The 20,129-nt window shown below is 30.1% G+C and overlaps 1 protein-coding gene across 2 annotated transcripts; it reads left to right on the plus strand.

Moving 5' to 3' along the window:
- The first annotated feature begins 13,414 nt into the window (after window positions 1–13,414).
- LOC120070008 (cytosolic endo-beta-N-acetylglucosaminidase 1-like) lies at window positions 13,415–19,291 on the plus strand. Of its 2 annotated transcripts, XM_090307716.1 has the most exons (12): window positions 13,415–13,831; window positions 14,110–14,502; window positions 14,630–14,764; window positions 15,179–15,288; window positions 15,420–15,531; window positions 15,647–15,754; window positions 16,081–16,193; window positions 17,045–17,126; window positions 17,651–17,731; window positions 17,916–17,971; window positions 18,154–18,286; window positions 18,377–19,291. In XM_090307716.1, exons 2-12 carry the CDS (start codon window positions 14,335–14,337, stop codon window positions 19,112–19,114), a joined length of 1,836 nt encoding a protein of 611 aa, XP_090163842.1. In that variant the 5' UTR covers window positions 13,415–13,831; window positions 14,110–14,334; the 3' UTR covers window positions 19,115–19,291. The 2 variants fall into 2 exon arrangements, with proteins under 2 accessions (XP_090163842.1, XP_038877781.2); XM_039021853.2 differs by lacking the exon at window positions 13,415–13,831 and having other exon boundaries at window positions 14,082–14,502.
- Window positions 19,292–20,129: the final 838 nt, after the last annotated feature.

Genomic DNA, 20,129 nt, shown 5'->3' on the forward strand with positions numbered 1-20,129 from the left:
ATTATTAAAAATAAACTATAAAAAATTGTTTGAGTGACACTTGTATATAATCTTAGCGGAGGTTATTATAATATTAAGAGTTATTTTGATTGATATCAATGACAAACCATGTATATAATAATGTGTCATTATAAATGCCAAAATAAATTTCCAACATGAATTATAGTTAATATTTAGCGTTTGATATATTTGTATATATTTATTCACACATTGGTAAACACTCCAAAGAATCAAATATTTACCATTGGACAAATGTATTAAAAATATTTTATTTGTTCTTAAAATAGTATTTCTTAATTTTATAATGACAATAAAGTTTCAGTGCAATTAAATATAGTTTATAGGTTAAAATTATTAAAAAAAATACCCTAAACTTTGTTGCTTTGATTTAAAAATATCTATAAACTTTCAAAAGTTTCAAGATCTATTAGGCTGGTTGATAAGTGTGCTTTGCATCGATTGTTATCTATCATTATTAGGATGAATTTATTTTTAAACAATTGAAGAAGAATTAAAATATCCCAACAAAGAAGGAAGCATAAAATTAAGTAATCAACTCAAACTAAATCCAAATAGACAATATAGAAGTATGTGGTTCGAGTCTTCTATATACTAAATATATATATATTGGCTCAAAACTTAGTTTTAGTTGGAATAAGTTTCACTCAACTCAACAGTCCACTGATACTCTTTAAATATTTCTTTCTTGGTTAAAATATTTTTTGGATCCCAATACTTTGAATTTTGTTTCATTTTAATTTATGTACTTTCAATTTTCTAATTTTAGTTCATATATTTTTAATAAATCTTAAGTTTAGTCTTTGAAAGATATTTTTCTTTTAATGAAATTAGTTAAATAATAATAATAATTTTTATGTAAAAAAAGACACTATTTGTATATATATTCACAATTTATATAGAGAATGCTAATAGAGACTAATTTCTTTTTGAAATATATATATATATATATACACTAGCTACATAGACTATTTAACTACTTTCTTTGTATACTATCATTTTCATTTTAGAAAATATTTGTGGGGATTTTTATATATAAAGTATGCCATTTTATCAAGTTTCAATGGGTGATATGATATGTATGTTTCCTTTTCTATACACTAATAGCTTTTTATTGATTAGAGTATTGAAAAAGCTTGGTGATTCACTCTAAAAATGGTAGGTTTCAGCTCTTTTCAATTGACAAAGACTAACACAAATTAGCTATATTAGATAATCTTCCATGTTGAAGGCATCTTCTAATGACATTTCTGTTCATTTCTTTCTTTCTTTCGTCCATTTTTTTATTTTGTATTTAAAATTAAAGGGAATAATATATTTTTAGTCTCTAGGTTTTGGGTATAGTTTCCATTTAGTTTAAGGTCTCAAAATATTATGCTCATAGTCCTTAAGTTTTGAGTTTAATTTCAATTTAGCCCATTCAAATTGTTACAATTTTGCCCTTGAGGCTTGAATTTTAGTTCAATTTGGTCCCTATGTTTCAAATGTTATACTTTAATTTTAACCTCGAATTTTCACTTAAACACTCACTTCCAGTCTTTAGTGTTAATGTGAATTAATTAATTTGAAACAATTATAATTAAGTTTCACTATTTTTCCATTACTAATAAAATTAATTTCAAATTTTTACTTCATTATTATTTTAAATTAATTAATAGACAATAATGTCAAAAGTAAGAGTAAAAAATTGAGGTTAAAAATATAAATCTTGAAATCTAGAGACAAAATTGAAATAGAACTGAAAACTTAAAGGACTAAAAGTGTGGTACTTTGAAACCTAAATATTAAATTGAAATCAAAACTCAAAACTTAAACTCAGGGACCAAATAAAAACTAAAACTTAGAGAATAAAAATGTAATTTTTTCGAATAAAAAAGAAAAATAAAAAATACAGTGTTCGTGGACCAATAAATGATCATATGCAATTAATTTCATTTATGTTTTAACTTAGATATTTAAACCAATTGAAAAATTAAGTCCCCGTTTGGTAACTATTTCGTTTTTGAAATTTAAGTCTGTTTCTTCTCTATTTGTTATCATGATTTGTAGGGGTGGAAACGGTTCGACTTGGTGGTCTAACCGAATCGAATCAAATTTTCTAATATGTGAAACCGAATCAAACCGATTTATTGGTTTAAACCGAACCAGAGGACGAATAGAAACCTATTCGTGGAGGTCTCCATGCAGAAAGGCCTTTTTGACATCAAACTAATGCAGTGACCAAGACCTGTTAGCTGCAACTGACAAAATAACTCGTATGGAATTTTTTTAGGTTTAGCCACAGGAGCAAGCTGTTAGATCGATATGGCAACACTAGAGGGGTGAATAGGGTTTAATTAAACTTTTTTTTTTCTAAATTAACCCAATTAAACTAATTAACACAATTTTTATAAATAATAAGAAAATTTTAATTTATACAACAAATAAGATGACAAAAATGTGATAATTTAATTCTATCAAATTTTAGCAAATAAATAAGAACAAACTAAAACATACAATAAATTGCTTAAATTAATTGAAAAATAAAAAGAAAAGAGTTAGAGAAGAAGACACCGTAATTTTTATAGTGGTTCGATCAAACTCGATCTACTCTACTCCCCAAGCACCTCTTGGGAATTTGAATAAAATCTTTCCGACTATTTCCACGGATTAGAGCCCAACCGTTACACCACCGCTCATTTTACGGGTTCAAGAGAAAACCCGATCCTTTCCACGGTTTAGGATCAAACTGTTACAAATGTTGGAATTTTTTTAAGAACATAATACAACTCTCACTAGAGTGGATTTACAAGTTTAAGCACTCAACAAGTTTATTTTCACAATACAATAACACTCTCTCAAGAATAAGATGAAAAAAAAATTGGAAACTTAGAGAGAGTAACAATGGAACTTTTGAGTTTTGGAGGATTATGAAATGTAAAATTTGTTGGTTTAAAATTTGGAAAGGAAGATGGTTTATATAGAGATGGAAAAATTTTTAGAAACCATAACTAATTTGGACCATTGGATTTTGGAAAAGAAAAATCAATTGTGAAGATTTTAAACTAAACTAGTCGTTAGATACAAACAAAATATAATATTAAATTCATTTTCTTTTGAAATTCCTTTTCATTTTAAAATTAATCCAAAAAATAAAAAAAATACACCATGTGTAAAAAACTAGCCGTTAGACATAAACATAAAATAACATTAAATTCATTTTCCTTTTAATTCATTTTCTTTTTAAATTCATTCTCTTTAAAATCAATCCAAAAATAAAAACATACCATGTGTAAAAAATTAGCCGTTAGACATAAACATAAAATAATATTAAATTTATTTTCCTTTTAAATTTCAATTTTTTTTATTTTAAATCAATCCAAAAATCAAAAGTCCATCCTATGTTAATCTCTTAATGATCCACCATTCAACCAATATGCTGCCACATGTCTACATACAAATGGTCTGGTTATGCCACGTCATCCACCACAGTATTTTCTCTATAAACTTGTTTCGGTCATATCGTCTTCGTTTTAGCTCCAATTTGAGTGATTCAAAAGGTGTTGGAATCGTTGTTCTAAGCTCTATGCTATGGACATATTAAACACTAATATTTTTAGTAATTAAAAATTTAGTTTGTTATCATCAAAACATTGATTAATTAATTAATTAAAATTAATTAATTTGAGATTAAGGACCAAAAAGCCAACAATCTCCCATTTTTTATGATGACAAACCATTCAAGAAAAATAGCTTGAAATACATGTAAACCATATGTAGCACATAATAAAATTCAACATATCACCATAAAGATCATTCTTGAAATTCACTCAAAAAAATAAATTCTCCCCCTAATTAATACAATCAAAATCATAACAAATTTATAGCATATTTTTCTTAAACTTCTCCCCCTTTGGAATCATCAAAAAGAATAATTAAGAAAAATTTAGAACTACATAAATGTTTCCCTTAAAAACAGGAATATATCTCCCCCTATCAAAATGCCTTCTAAAAGATTTAACAAGTAAAATTATAAAATCAAGAGGCATCACAACGAATAATACCGAGCTCAAGCCTAAGTTTTCTTCATTCAAAAGCTTGGTAAAAATATCCGCTAATTTATTATTAGAGCCTACAAATTCAAGAGTAATATTATCATTTTGCACATGCTCTCTAATAAAGTGATGCCTAATATCAATATGCTTAGTCCTAGAATGATGTATAGGATTTTTAGTCAAATTAATAGCACTAGTATTATCACAGAATATAGGCACATTATCAAACTTTAATCCAAAATCACAAAGAGTTTGTTTCATCCAAAGAATTTGAGCACAACAACTAGCAATTGCAATATATTCCACTTCGGTAGTGGATAAGGCAAACAAATTTTTCTTTTTACTAAACCAAGAAACTAAGGAATTACTAAAAAATTGACAAGTCCCACTAGTACTCTTACGGTCAAGTAAACTACCTGCAAAATCCGCATCGGAATATCCTACCAAATTAAATTCAACATTTCTAGGATACCATAAGCCTAAATCAATAGAACCAAGCAAATATTTAAAAATTCTTTTAACGGTATGTAAATGTGATTTCTTAGGACAAGATTGAAATCTAGCACAAAGACATACACTAAACATAATATCGGGTCTACTAGCGGTTAAATAAAGTAAAGATCCAATCATACCTCTATAAGTTTTTAAATCCATACACTTACCTTTTTCATCCTTGTCAAGCTTAGTGGATGTGCTCATAGGAGTTTTTGCAATTTTACCTTCATTGAATTTGAACATTTTGAGCAAATCCCTTGTGTATTTTTCTTGACTTATGAAAATACTATCATTGAGTTGTTTGATTTGGAGTCCAAGGAAGAAGCTAAGTTCTCCCATCATACTCATCTCAAATTTACTATGCATACACTTAGAAAATTCTTCACACAAAGATGGATTAGTAGAACCAAAAATAATATCATCCACATATATTTGTACTAAAAGCATATCATTTTCTTTAGTCTTAATAAAAAAAGTAGTATCAATTTTACCCATTTTAAATTCATTCTCAAGCAAGAAATTACTAAGTCTATCATACCAAGCTCTTGGAGCTTGTTTTAAGCGATAAAGAGCTTTTTTCAACTTATAGACATGATTAGGAAAATCAAAACTTTCAAATCCCGGAGGTTGTTCTACATAAACTTCCTCCATGATATAACCATTTAAAAATGCACTTTTCACATCCATTTGATACAAAATGAAATTCTTATAAGAAGCAAAAGCAAGCAACATTCTAATAGCTTCTAATCTAGCAACGGGTGCAAAAGTTTCTTCATAATCTATTCCTTCCTCTTGACAATAATCTTGAGCTACAAGTCTAGCTTCATTTCTAATGATATTTTCATTTTCATCCATTTTATTTCTAAAGACCCATTTAGTTCCAATTATAGAAGCATGAGAGGACCTAGGGACTAACTCTCAAACTTTATTCCTTTCAAATTGATTTAATTCTTCTTGCATAGCTAAAATCCAAAATTCATCATTTTCGGCATCTTTAAAACTTTTTGGTTCAATTTGAGAAACAAAAGCAAGATTATTAAACATATTAAGAGAGGAACGAGTTTTCACACCTTGTTCGGGATCACCAAGAATTAATTCTTTGGGATGGGAAGGAGCATACCTCCACTCTTTAGGCATGGATGAAGAACCAACTTCGTTCTTTTCGATTAAGCTCACCTCTTGATTACTTGAAACAATTTTCTTGCCTTTGTCACTAACAAGTAAATTTCCAAAATTTCCTTCTAAAACATCACTATAAATAGGCTCATTAGAAATAACATTGCAAGATTCATCAAATACTACATGCATAGATTCCTCAATTATTAAAGTTCTTTTATTGAAAACTCTATAAGCTTTACTAGTAAAGGAATAGCCAAGGAAAATACCAACATCCGTCTTAGAATCAAAATTTTCAAGTTTTTCTTTGTTATTCAAAATAAAACATTTGCAACCAAAAACTTTGAAATACCCAATATTTGGAATTTTGTTATACCAAAGTTCATAAGGAGTTTTATCCAAAGAAGGTATAATTAAAACTCTATTTGAAACAGAACAAGCGGTGTTAACGGTTTCCGCCCAAAAGTATGTAGGTAAACCATACTCATGCAACATTGATCTAACAAATTCTTGCAAAGTACGATTTTTCCTTTCAACTACACCGTTTTGTTCAGGAGTTCTTGGAGCGGAGAAATTATGAGAAAAATCATTTTCTTCACAAAAATTTTCAAAAGCATTGCTATCAAATTCTCCTCCATGATCACTCCTAATTTTAGAAATTAAAAAAAAAACTTTTTTTCATTTTGAACTCTTTTTGCAAAACTAGAAAAGCTTTTCAAAGCATCATCCTTATGTTTTAGCATCAAAATCCAAGTAAATCTTGAAAAATCATCAACTATCACAAAGGCATAATAGTTCCCTTCAAAACTAGTAATTCTAGAAGGGCCAAATAAGTCCATGTGTAATAGTTGAAGGGGTCTAGTTGTAGAGATTACATTTTTAGATTTGAAAGAGGACTTAGTTTGCTTACCCATTTGACAAGCATCACAAACTTTGTCTTTTTCAAATTTAAATTTGGGAAGACCTCTAAACAAAGAATTTTTGGAAATATTTGAGATTAAGTGCATGCTAGCATGTCTTAGTCTTCTATGCCATAACCAGAAATCATTATGCAAAGTCGATAAACATTTATCATTAATAGGACAATCATTCAAATCAATAGTATAAACATTTTCATCTCTATTTCCAAAAAATATAACTTTTCTATCACTAGCATTTTCAATGATGCAATTCTTTTTATCAAACACAACTCTAAAGTCTTTATCACACAATTGACTAATACTAAGTAAATCATGCTTCAAACAATCAACCAAAAGTACATTTTCAATTAAAATAGAAGATTCATTACCTATACTATCTTTACCAATTATTTTACCTTTCTTGTTGTCACCAAAGGTTACAAGACCTCCATCCTTTTTGGAGAGAGAGACAAACTTGGATAGGTCTCCCGTCATGTGCCTCGAGCAACCACTATCCAAGTACCACTTGTTTTTCTTAGAGGCTTTCAAACAAACCTCATCATTTTGTTCATCCTCTTTGTCACTATGAGCCATGAAGCAAAAATTGGCCACTTCTTCATTATCACTCCCACTTTCGCTTTCATCGCTATCATCCCAAGTAGCTTTCATTGCTTTCTTCTTGGATTTCTTGGATGATTTGAGAAAAAGACAATCGGTTATAATATGACCCGACTTCTTGCATTCATAGCATAGTACCTCATCATTTTTGCTCTTTTCACCTTTTGACTCTTTTTTGTTGGAGAGATACTTCTTGAATTGCTTATTTCTCTTGATGAAGTTCTTATACTTATGTGAAAGATAGACAACATCATCTTCATCAAGGTCATCTTCATCTTGGGAGTCAACTTCTAAAGAGATGGTCTTTAAAACTATACTCTTTTCTTTCTTTTTCTTCTCATCCTCATGTTTTTCTTGATCTTTATCTCATGCATCAACAACGAGCCCATGAGTTCATCAATGGAGAGAGATTTGAGATCCTTTGCCTCTTGAATGACGGTGACTTTAGGCTCCCATTGTTTAGGCAAAGACCACAATAGCTTCTTTATCTCCTCAAGATTTGAGTACTTTTTCTCAAGTCCTTCTAAAGCATTGACAATGTTAGTAAATCTAATAAACATATCGAAAATAGCTTCATTTTCATCAATTTTAAACATTTCATATTGATGAACTAACATATCAATCTTTGTTTCTTTTACTTGACTAGTTCCTTCATGAGTAATTTTTAATTTATCCCATATCTCTTTAGCGGTTTTGCAAATAGATGCTCTATCATACTCAACTTCATTCAAAGCACAAAATAAGCAATTAATAGTTTGGCATTTAAAGAACATGCTTTCTTTTCATTTATTGACCATTCTTCCTTAGGTTTTATAGTGCTAACACCATCAACATCTTTTGTTGGAATTTAAAAATTTCCTCAACAATATCCCATAAATCATAATCAATAGAAAGCAAGAAAAATCTCATTCTATTTTTCCAATAACTATAATTAGTACCATTAAAGAAATGAGGCTTTGTAATAGATTGACTATCGGTAAAAGGGATAAAACCTAAAGTTGCCTAAAAAACAATTAAATTTATCTAGAAATAAATATTTCAAGAAGAGCAACCCGCTCTGATACCAATATCAATATGGCAACCCTAGAGGGGTGAATTGGGTTTAATTAAATTTTTTTTTTCTAAATTAACCCAATTAAACTAATTAATACACTTTTTATAAATAATAAGAAAAATTCAATTTATGCAATAAATAAGATGACAAAAATGTGATAATTTAATTCTATCAAATTTTAGCAAATAAATAAGAACAAACTAAAACATACAATAAATTCCTTAAATTAATTGCAAAAATAAAAAGGAAAGAGTTAGAGAAGAAGATACCGTAATTTTTATAGTGGTTCGGTCAAACTCGACCTACTCTACTCCCCAAGCGCCTCTTGGGAGTTTGAATAAAATCTTTCTGACTCTTTCCACGGATTAGAGCCCAACAGTTACACCACCGCTCCTTTTACGGGTTCAAGAGCAAACCTGATCCTTTCCATGGTTTAGGATCAAACCGTTACAAATGTTGGAATTTTTTTAAGAACACAATACAACTCTCACTATAGTAGATTTACAAGTTTAAGCACTCAACAAATTTATCTTCACAGTACAATAACACTCTCTCAAGAATAAGATGAAAAAAAAATTGGGAACTTAGAGAGAACAATGGAACTTTTTGAGTTTTGGAGGATTATGAAATGTAAAATTTGGAGAGGAAAATGGTTTATATAGAGATGGAAAAATTTTTAGAAACCACAATTAATTTGGACCATTGGATTTTGAAAAAGAAAAATCAATTGTGGAGATTTTAAACTAAACTAGTCGTTAGATACAAACAAAATATAATATGAAATTCATTCTCTTTTGAAATTCCTTTTCATTTTAAAATTAATCCAAAAAATAAAAAAACACACAATGTGTCAAAAACTAGCCGTTAGACACAAACATAAAATAATATTAAATTTATTTTCTTTAAAGTCAATCCAAAAATGAAAATATACCATGTGTAAAAAACTAACTGTTAGACACAAACATAAAATAATATTAAATTTATTTTTTTTTAAATTTCATTTTTTTTATTTTAAATCAATCCAAAAATCAAAAGTCCATCATATGTTAATCTCTTAATGATCCACCATTCAACCAATATGCTGCCACATGTCTACATGCAAATGGTTTGATTATGTCACGTCATCCACCACGATATTTTCTCTATAGACTTGTTTCGGTCATATTGTCTTCGTTTTAGCTCCAATTTGAGTGATTCAAGAGGTGTTGGAATCGTTATTCCGAGCTCTACGCTATGAACATATTAAAACACTAAGATTTTCAGTAATTAAAAATTGAATTTGTTATCATCAAAATATTGATTAATTAATTAATTTGAGATTAAGGGCCAAAAAGGCAACACAAACGTCTTGAGATAATCGATGTCATATGTTTGTGTGAAACTTTTCGCCACAAGACGTCTCAATAAAGCCATCAGCTTTGCATTTCAAGGTATATACCCACTCGCAAGCCAACCATACGTTTGCTTCTTGGTAATGTGATCAGTTCCCAAGTGCCATTCTTCTTTAGAGCCTCAATTTCTTCTATCATAGCTTTCTTCCACTAAGGATGATTGAGGACTTCTTTCTGGAGGGTATCTTATCACTGAAACGAAAGCTTTCAAGTTAGGAAGCTTGATAGGACACAAAGTTATTAATAGGATGAGAAGTCAAATATCTCTTTTCTTTCTTCAAGGCAATATAGATTAGAAACAACAGAAAGAGGAAAAGAGTTAGTATTGAAAGACAGATTGATCAGATATCTCTTTTAACGAATTACTTGATTGCGACAGCTTATCGAGACTTGTTACTAGACCAAGCAAAAATTTCCTAGAAGAGAGCTTAAAGAGAGTTGAAGTTTAAAGGAAAACAGACCATAGAAAATCAGTCTTGAACTCTAGAACGAAGGGGATAGATTGAACATTGTGCGATTCGGTTCAGTTTTAAATTCGATTTTGATAGTTTTAAAAGATTTATGTTATATTTTTTAAAATTAAAAAACGCTTCGATTCAGTTTGATTTTTAATTTGGTTTTGTTCTTTAAATTAAAAATGGTTTGGTTTTAAATTCGATTTTAGTCTTTGTTTTTAAATATATAAATATACAAATAAATATATATATTAGTTAAAAACGGTTAGGTTCGGTTTCAAATTCTGTTTTCAAAATTGAAACCAAACCGAATCCAATCAATTCGGTTAAAAATTTCTTCAAATCGGAACTAATCGCATTTTTCGATTTTATTTAGTTTTCGGTCGATTTTTAGAAATGGTTTGATTTTTGTGGTTTGAATGGCCACCCTAATGATTTGCATCTTTCTTTAGTACAATGGTTGATTTTTTGCCAAATTCCAAATTCCAAAAACAAGTTTTTAAAAGCTACTTTTTTTAACTTTCGAATCTTGGCTTGGTTTTTTAAGCCATTATAAAAATTAGATTAAAAAAAAGAAGAAATTTAGAGGTGAAAATAATTTTTTTAACTTTCGAATCTTGGCTTGGTTTTTTAAACCATTATAAAAATTAGATTAAAAAAAAGAAGAAATTTAGAGGTGAAAATAATGTTTATAGGCTTAATTTATCAAATAAAAATAAAAAAAATCAAACAATCTAATTTCAAGAGAGAGAAAAAATGTGGCTATGCGAGAGAAGAAAGGTGGAAGGTGGAAAGGAAGAAAGAAGAAAGAAAATTTTGTCAAAAAAAAAAAGAAAAAAAAAGTAAAAGAAGAAAAAAGAAAAAGAAGAAAAAAGAAAAGAGTGAAGAAGGGAAGAAGGGAGAAGAAAAGAATGAAAGGAAAAGAAAGAAGAAATAAATAAGAGGAAGAAGGAAATTAAGAAATTAAGAAAAAAAATTGATAAAATAAAGGGAGACCAAGGACGTGAAAAGAAGAAAGGAATAAATAATAATATTAAGTGAAAATGTTCCTGAATTTTGACGAATAAGTGTGTTTTATAAGTATTCAAAACATGTTCTTGAATTTTTTAAAATATGTGCATGAGTTTTCAAAATTTATCTTTTTAATCTCAGATTTTAGAAAATATGTTTAAAAAGTTTTGAAATAATTTTTATTATTTTAAATAATTATATGACATTTTGAATTAAAAAAAAATTAGAGAGAATTAGTTTAAAATAATAATAAAAAGATCATGTTAAGACATTTTAAACCTATTTTTAAAAATTCATAGGCTAAAATGATGTATTTTATAAACTTGGAAACCAAATGCACATATTTTCAATAACTCGAGGACTAACAAGGTAATTCTATAATAATTAACTACAAAATCAAACTTAAAAGTGTCAATTTCTAAATTTAGAGACTAAATAAAAATAGAACTCAAAATTCACGAGTAAAAATGTAATAATTTAAAACCTTGTGTCCAACGTATAAATTAAATTCAAAATCTAGAGGTAAAACTTAAAATGTTACATTTTAAAATCGTGAGACTAGATAGAAATTATATCCAAAACTTATGTAAAAAAATAATTTTTTTTCCTATGTTAAACAAATAGAAAATATCTAACATTTGTTTATTTGATTAAATTGTGTTTATTTTGTTTATTTCTCTTCTTTTTTTGTGGGTCCCTATCGTGTTTATTTTGTTAACGTATTAAAATTGGTCGTAATCCATTAGTCGTTATATTTTTTGGTTTCTGGTGATTTAATATTATTTTAGTGATTAAGGTATTCACTAGAGAAAAATAGCCCTTTTAAAATTTAAATAGTTTGTATTATTAATAATCAATGTAAAGGACACATGCTTATACTTTGTAAAAATTAAAGCAAGCAATTGATAGTTAAAAAAAATGTTTTTTAACCTCTAAAGTATGAAGACTTTAATCTCTAAATTAAAGAAAAAGGTGCATATTAATTGTTGTCCAGCTAATATTTTTTTTATATCTTATGAATTCGAACCAAATTTTGGAATAATTAAAGAGAGAAAAAATTAACATTTGATGTGGGATGCTTTTCTTCCCTACTCAATTTTGCTTTGATCACTTTTTGTTTTTTTTTTTTTTTTTTTTTTTAAGGTTAACACACAACTTAAATGCATCAACTAACGTCTCATTTGATAACTATTTGTTTTTTAAGTTAAGTTTATATACACAACTTCCATTCATAAGTTTCTATCTTTTTTTAAAAAAATTATTTTGTAATTTGTTTTTATTAACTAAGTCGAGTTTAAAAAATCAAAAACATATTTTTCAAAATCTTGATTATTATTTTTAAGAATTTGAGTAGGTATTGAAGTATATATACATTTTAAAGAAATATGAATATTATGATTGAAAAATGATATTTTTTTTTATAAAAAAATTGTGAATTAAAAAGGTACCTTTTGAAGACTAAGGGGCCAAACACACATGTAATGGGTCTGATTTTGTTATTTATAATTAGTATAATTCTAAAATATAAAATAAAAACAATATGATATTGCAAAAATACATTTGTTGTCCTTAAGTTTTAAGTCTAAATTTTATTGGATTCTTAGATTTCAAAATATTACTTTTTACCCTTAAGTTTTGAGTTAAATCTTTGTTGGTCTCTAGTTATGTTTCAAAATAAAAATGTTAAATTTTTACCCTTTGAGTTTTTATGTCGGTATTTATTTGGTCTTTAGATGTCAATATTTTATACTTTGACTCCCGAGTTTTTATTCGTGCTCTCACAAAGTCTTTGACTACCCTAGCCCTCGTCGAGGTGGTCTTTTGATCCTTTAGACATAGTTTCTTTTGGGATAACTTGATGAATTGCTAAATCTAAAAGTCATTTTGAAAAATGACTAACTAATCTTTTATGGATAAATGACCAAAAGATTAGATGATTTTAAATAATTAGAACAAACTAAAATATCTCGTAACAAAATCCTGAAATTATGAGGTAATTTTGACAATCTATGTAAAAAAGAATAAATTTTTTAATAAAAATATTTGAATTGCAAGGATATAAAATCTAAGTTATTAAAACATGTTAATTTAAAAATTCAATACAAAAAGATAATTATCACAAATAGCATAAAAAAGTTTTCATCATTCACAAACAACACATTTTTGGTCAATTAAATTAATAGCACATGCTTATTCTGCTTTAACTTTTTTTTTTTTTTTTTCTCTCTATGTTTACTCAATTTAATAAAGTCCAAAATGTTGATAATTCAAATCATTAAAACAATTGGGAGAAAAAAAGAAGAATTTTTTTTGGTTCTATTTCTAACAATTGCCCGTTAGAGTGACTCAAAATTAACAACGGCTGATTTTATTTAGAAAGAAAAAATAGAAAAAGAAAAAGAAGATTAAAAAAAAAAAAGAAAAATCTGTCTAACTGAGGGCAGTTCCTTCCCCCAACCAACCATTTTTCTTCTTCTTTGCAAAACCCCTGTTTCTCCGTCACTTTCTTCTTCCCATTCGAGTTCGATCGAAGATAGAAGGGTCCTCCAGCATCAACAATGGCGGCAACTGAGCATAGAAGTCACCATCAAAACCCCAGGATCTTCCTCTTTCTTTTACACAATGGAATAAGTGTAAGGAAAAAGGAATCAATGACTCTTCATTTGCCTAATCTGTCTCTGCCTTTGCCTTTTCTATCCTTTGAATCAGGAAACCTTCTCGATTTGGCCAAATAACAAAGGTTAGATACTCAATCGAATCTGCTTTATTTTATATGGAAATTTCTAGTGTTCGTTTATTATCTATTGAAATTCTATGCTGCTGTGTAGTGTTCTGTTATTTGTTTATTCGAACTCAGAGTCAAATCTTCGTCTCTGTTTACATCATTACTTGTCACTTATGATGCTTTTCTGCCCCTATATAAACCCGCTTTCGAAACCTTGTTATATAAAACCATTCGCTTTCATAGTTGCAGAATACTTAATTAAGTTTTTTTTTTCCTTCACAATGGCCCAGCAGAGCTCTGTCCCAACAACAACAACAACAACAACAACGTCAGAACCTCCTCCGCGTCCATTAAGCCCAACTGAGCCCTCTATTCCCATTGCTTACCCTATCAAAACACTCAGGGACCTGGAGTCCAGGGCCTACTTCAATTCATTTCACTACCCATTTAATATATCCACCGTTCCTCTTCAACCCGCGCCATTGCCCGACAGGCGTAGGATTCTTGTTTGCCATGATATGAAAGGTGGATATGTTGACGATAAATGGGTTCAGGGTGGAACTAACCCAGATGCTTATGCTATATGGCATTGGCATTTGATCGATATTTTTGTTTACTTTTCCCATGATTTGGTCACGCTTCCACCTCCATGTTGGACAAATACAGCTCACAGGCACGGTGTTAAGGTACCTACTCATTTATCCATTGCTTTTACTGCTCCATCGAATACTTCTTTGTTTGTTTATTATTAATTATTAGTTAAAAAGTGCTTTTTTTAGTATCTACAAATTAATAATGGTATCGAATCTATAGGTACTTGGAACATTTATTGTGGAAGGAGGGGGTGAACATGTTCGGGACACCTTGCTTTCATCAAAGGATTCTGCTAAAATGTATGCAGAGTGCTTAGCCGAGCTTGCTATTGCATTGGGATTTGATGGATGGCTGGTATTGCTTATAAAGTCTTCCTACCCATACTGCATTTTTTGTAACTGCATCGAAATGTTCATATTAAATCCTATAGCTTATTAGGTGTAAATACTTCTTTACAACATATTTATTCTTGTGTTCTTCTTTTTTGAATTTTACAAGCTTGCGTGTATTTGTGCACAATCAAGATTTGAATTCTGGATGAGCTTGAAAGCTATATAAATATGCTAATCAATGTCTGGTATAGGAGATGTAATATTTTTTAGTTGTCCATCTATAAGATTTTACAAGGAAATCTAAATAATTGAACCTTAATCATAGGAAACAAAAGTAATTCTATTGATAAATGAATAAATTAAATAGTGTGAACAATATGAAGCGAGCCTTGATTTTTTATAGTTGTTTCTTCTCAATCAAAGTTTGTTCTTGCAGATGAATATGGAAATCTCCATGAATCATCAGCAAGTTACTCATATGATAGAATTTGTGAGCCATTTAACTCAATCTATGCATTCTAAGCTACCTGGGTCTTTAGTTATATGGTAAGTCCTAAGATATGTTACATTCTTAATAATTTGCGTTTTGAGCTTATGGAATCTATTAACCGTTCACCTTCGCTTATAGACTCTTATCCCAAAAAAAAAAAAAAAAAAAACTGTTTACTTATGGACAGGTATGACAGTGTAACCGTGGATGGTCACCTTCACTGGCAAAATGAATTGAATGAGAAAAATAAAGTTTTCTTTGATATCTCGGATGGAATATTTGTAAACTACTGGTGGAGAGTAAGAAATAAATTTCTTTCATAACTTATAAGAAATATTAGTTATCATCTCATTTTATATCCTTTTGAAAAGATAACATCAATGATCAGACAAAAATTTTCATCTGTCATCTTAGGAGGATGCCCCTAAAAAATCTGTTGCTGTTGCTGGAGAGAGAAAGCATGAAGTGTACATGGGCATTGATGTTTTTGGGAGAGGTACCTTTGGTGGTGGAGGATGGAATGTAAGCATACTGACCCTATCAGGTGTATTGAGTATTGACATGTGTTATCACTAGTCTACAAGCATCATTGTCAGCATAAGTTGGACACTTTTATAGTTGAATATACGATATCGTAACTGGTTAATTAATTCTGTTATCGAGGTAAGACCAATTATATGTTTGCCCATGTAGCCTTTACACATACCTTTTCATCTTTCAGGTATAAAACTATAAACGAATGTCGATGTCGTGTTACTAGTTTTTGTATTGTTTTATATTGAGTTCGATTATCCCAAACTGGGAATTGGTAGAATTAATTTTTCAACAAAAATATGCTTGCACATCAGACAAATGTTGCACTGGATGTTCTGAAAAGGGATGATGTGTCGGCTGCAATATTTGCTCCTGGATGGGTGCATGAGCACGAACAGGAAACTGATTTTCAGACTGCTCAAAACAAGTAAGTTAATGATATGAAATTAGTTTTTTATGGGATCATGTCGATGTTGTAGTATTCTACCATTATCCACCCTTTGGAAATTTCCTAAATTGATTGATTTTCTCATGTTTTATAAGAACAACTTCTGGATATTATAACCAACTTGAGCATCTTTCAATTGTTTAAGGGATATCATTCAATGTTTGAATCCTCGCACCCTACATATTGTTGTACTAAAAGAACATTCTGAATATCATAGAATGTTAAGACATTCTCAACTTTGAGGTTACTTTGAAGGATGTGTTTTATCTTGAAAAATATGCTTTCCTGGTTAATGTGTCATTATATTTTACTTAACTTTTTGATATTTAGTCTGTTTTTGTATATTTAGTTGGTACTTATAATGTTCCATCATTTTTGGAGGCTTGGAATTTATTGTCTGCAAGACGAAGTTTTGCAACCTTGCAATTATTCTGAATGTTGATATTCGCTAATTATATCATCAAAATTCTTTGGCAATTCTTCAATTGAGACATTTCTCGATGCTGGGTCACTTTTATTTTTTCCTCATTTTGGAATTGTTATCCTTTTGTTCTTATCAGGGCCTTTTGTTTTGTTTTGTTATGTTTCTGACCTTCTCTTTATGTTTCTGACCTTCTCTTTCTGTTTGAACTCTTGTCCTATTGTCTTGTTCTTGTATTTTGAGGATTAGTCTCTTTTCATTTTCTTATGAAAAGTTCCATATCCTTTTCAAAAAAAAAAAAAAAAAAAAAGAAATTCTTTTGCATGATGTGCTGTTAGGAGAGTTGCCATTGGTCATCTTCCTAAATATATGATGAGGTTTAATATTATCTACTTTTTGGACTTAACAGATGGTGGGGTCTTGTGAAGCAATCATGGGAAATAGTGCGAAGTTACCCAAAACAACTACCATTCTACTCAAATTTTGATCAGGTTAGAACTTTTTTTTTTTTTTTGAGAGCACCCTAGTTTGTCAATTTGTCTAGTATAGAGTGAGTGGAAGTGGAATTGCATGGCCTAAAGGTTAGATGATTTGGTAATGGGTATAAGTCCATCATGCTTTCATTCTCAAACTTTAATTGAAAGGAACAAATCCTAATAAATAGATTTCAGATTCTTCATGGATAATTTCTTTCGTATCTCCAAAACATAGCCTATGTATGTTTTGTTTATTTAAATCTCATTTGAGCATCGGGAATTTATCATATAGTTGCGACATCCAAGTAATCCACCTACTTTCGAATTTGATATCAAGTAGATTTCGTACTGTTTTGAATGACAAGAAGTTGTTGAGTGTATTGTTATCACATACTTGGATCAATTTCATTGGCATCTTGTCAAAATGTCATTAATCTGACAGCTACAAATAGTCTCTTGCATGAAAATTGGTCGATTATTAATAGCTAGGTGATAAATATTATCATCCAGTCAAAGTTTATCTCTTACCACGTTTCCAGGGTCATGGTTATCATGTTTCCATAGCTGGAGTAAAAATCTCAGATGCTTCTTGGAACAATTTATCCAGTCAAAGCTTCCAGGTAAACAGTATATCTCTATGAATGAGGATATTGAAGGGTTTGCTTTTCTTTAATCCTACTCTACATATAATAAATAATTTTATTACTGGCTTGTATCAAAGTGTCTGCCCCTGAAGGCATTAAAGGAGACCTGTTAGTTACCATTTTGGAATTCCCATTTCTGAGCATTTGCAACTTCTTGCAGCCCATACTTGACGTAACTGATGATTCAACTTCACGCTCTATCCAAGCTTATTCTAAGTAAGTAGAAATGCTCATATCTATCATCTTTTCAATGTGGAGCATTGATAGTAAATAGTAGCCATTTATTTGGCCCTAGGATTCTTTCTTCAACCCCTTCATTTGTTTGTAATCATTTCATTTGTTTAATTATAAATATGAACTCAAAGTTTCCTTAGTCTGAATTCTTGGATCTTTGCTAGTTTTGAGGTAGTCTACAATGGTGGAGGAAGCATTGCACTCAAAGGGACTCTTGAGCAAAATTGCTACAATATAATAAGACTATTTCAAGGAGAGCTTGCTTTAGGGGATGTTCCTTTAGTAGTCATCTATTCTGTAAGTGAATTGTATGCATTTAAGATCTAGAAATTACATGATTCTTTATACATTTAGTTCAACCTTGGTCCACGACTTAATTTTTTGCAGTTAACGTCAAATGGGGATTCTCAACTAGGCCTTTTGTTGGAGTTCTTTTCCAGCACAGATAAGAGAAAGGTTTTACTTGCCTCTAGCAATGAAAAGCAATTCTCGACTGATTTCTCTGAAGTGATTGAGACAACACCAGTTGAAGTGCCTGGACTTTCTCCTGATTGGTTCGTTTATATGGGCAGAATTCAAATGAGTGGATACAAATTGACAAATATAAATGTTGTCTGCTATAGATCAAGCTCTAAAACTAGTGCATTGAAACACAAATGTGGAGTGGTTGGGAAAAATAATTCACTAAATTGCAGTTCATCGTCTGACTACTTTGCAGTGCTCGGTAATGTCATTGTTCGATCTGTTGAGGAACCAGATCTTCCACCACCTAGTTCATGGCTAGTCAAATCTCCATATGTTAGAAGGACTACAAGTGCAGATGGAACAAGGACCCTTGACATTCACATCGTTTGGGAGTTGAAAGATAGCAGTAGTGATAAGGTATTTGAACGCTACAATGTGTATGTCATGGAAGTAGTCGAGGAAGGCAACAATCCCCTTGCAAAATTACATAATGTTCCAAAATATCTCGGTGTGGCACATGTAAAAGCATTTTATGCCTCTAACCTTGCAATTCCTTCCGGCATCTCAGGTTTCAAATTCATAATCCAAGTTTGTGGAGTGGATGGGAGTGTCCAAAGATTGGAGGACTCTCCGTTTCTCTATGTGAATGTCTTATGGTAAGCAAGGGTAAGTTTTCCCCAAAAAGTTGGAGTTCGGAGGAGTAGAGTTGTGTTTGGGCAAGAAGTTTATGGGTTGGACGACTAAAACCATTTGTTTCATTTCTTACTAATTCACTACACTGTGGACTGCATGACCAAACAACTCTTCATATTTCATAACTATTCAGACTTTGCTCCACTCTTTGCTCAAAACGTCCTCTTACTAATTATGCTTATTTAATATTGTATCTTTGTGCTTTGATCGTTGGTGTTGGTTCTTCAGTTTGGTGGGTTTTCTCTGAAGGATCTTGGTATTTGGGTCGTTTGGTGCTTTTGCATATGGTTTTTCCTTCTTTCTTGGGTCTTTATTTGATTGGGTTCTTGTTTTGGAGAGCTTGTTTTTCTCCTTTTGTGGTTTTATTCGGCTTTGTGTGTGTTTGGCTGTATGTTATGTTATTTCACTTCTGATTGGGGTTTGTATCCATAAATATTGTACTTTATATCTATCAATACGATGCCATTTATGGTTAAAAAATATGCATTGAATTTCTTCAATTTAGAGTAAAAGAATAATATGTTTCTGTACTATCAAACAATGCCAATAAATTTGCTGTTTTAAGGCAAATAATGGTAGGAACTAAAATAATTTCATTTGCAAGTTTTTTTTTTTTTTAGAATAGGTGATATTATTATACAACAACAAAGGGGATCTCACAGTCCGGGATCAAGGTATCAAAGCAACAAAGCACAAGCCAAGACAATGCAACAAAGCTAACAAGATAAGACCAGAACAAAACTAACATAAAAATGCAAACTCGCAAACCACCATAGAGAAAATCAGAGAAAATAACCCAAAACCCCACAAATTAAGGACAACAACAAAACAAAGAACCATGTAAAGTTCAAAAAGAAAAAACATCCGTAAACATACTAGATAAGACCAAGAAGATCAACCTGCCAGGAGGTAGAACGAGCATGAACCGTAGAGACCATAAGGTGAACTAGAGTTGTCATTGACCTCGGTCGATCTCTATGTA

The sequence above is a fragment of the Benincasa hispida genome, chromosome 12 (genome assembly GCF_027475165.1).
Source record: "Benincasa hispida cultivar pf3 chromosome 12, pf3_genome.v1.1, whole genome shotgun sequence".
NCBI lineage: Eukaryota > Viridiplantae > Streptophyta > Magnoliopsida > Cucurbitales > Cucurbitaceae > Benincasa > Benincasa hispida.

Coding starts and splice junctions, on each gene's coding strand:
- LOC120070008 (XM_039021853.2), top strand. CDS start 14,098: ATGGCCCAGCAGAGCTCTGTCCCAACAACAACAACAACAACAACAACG. Junction 14,503..14,629: donor CTCACAGGCACGGTGTTAAG/GTACCTACTCAT, acceptor TCGAATCTATAG/GTACTTGGAACATTTATTGT. Junction 15,532..15,646: donor TTGTAAACTACTGGTGGAGA/GTAAGAAATAAA, acceptor CTGTCATCTTAG/GAGGATGCCCCTAAAAAATC.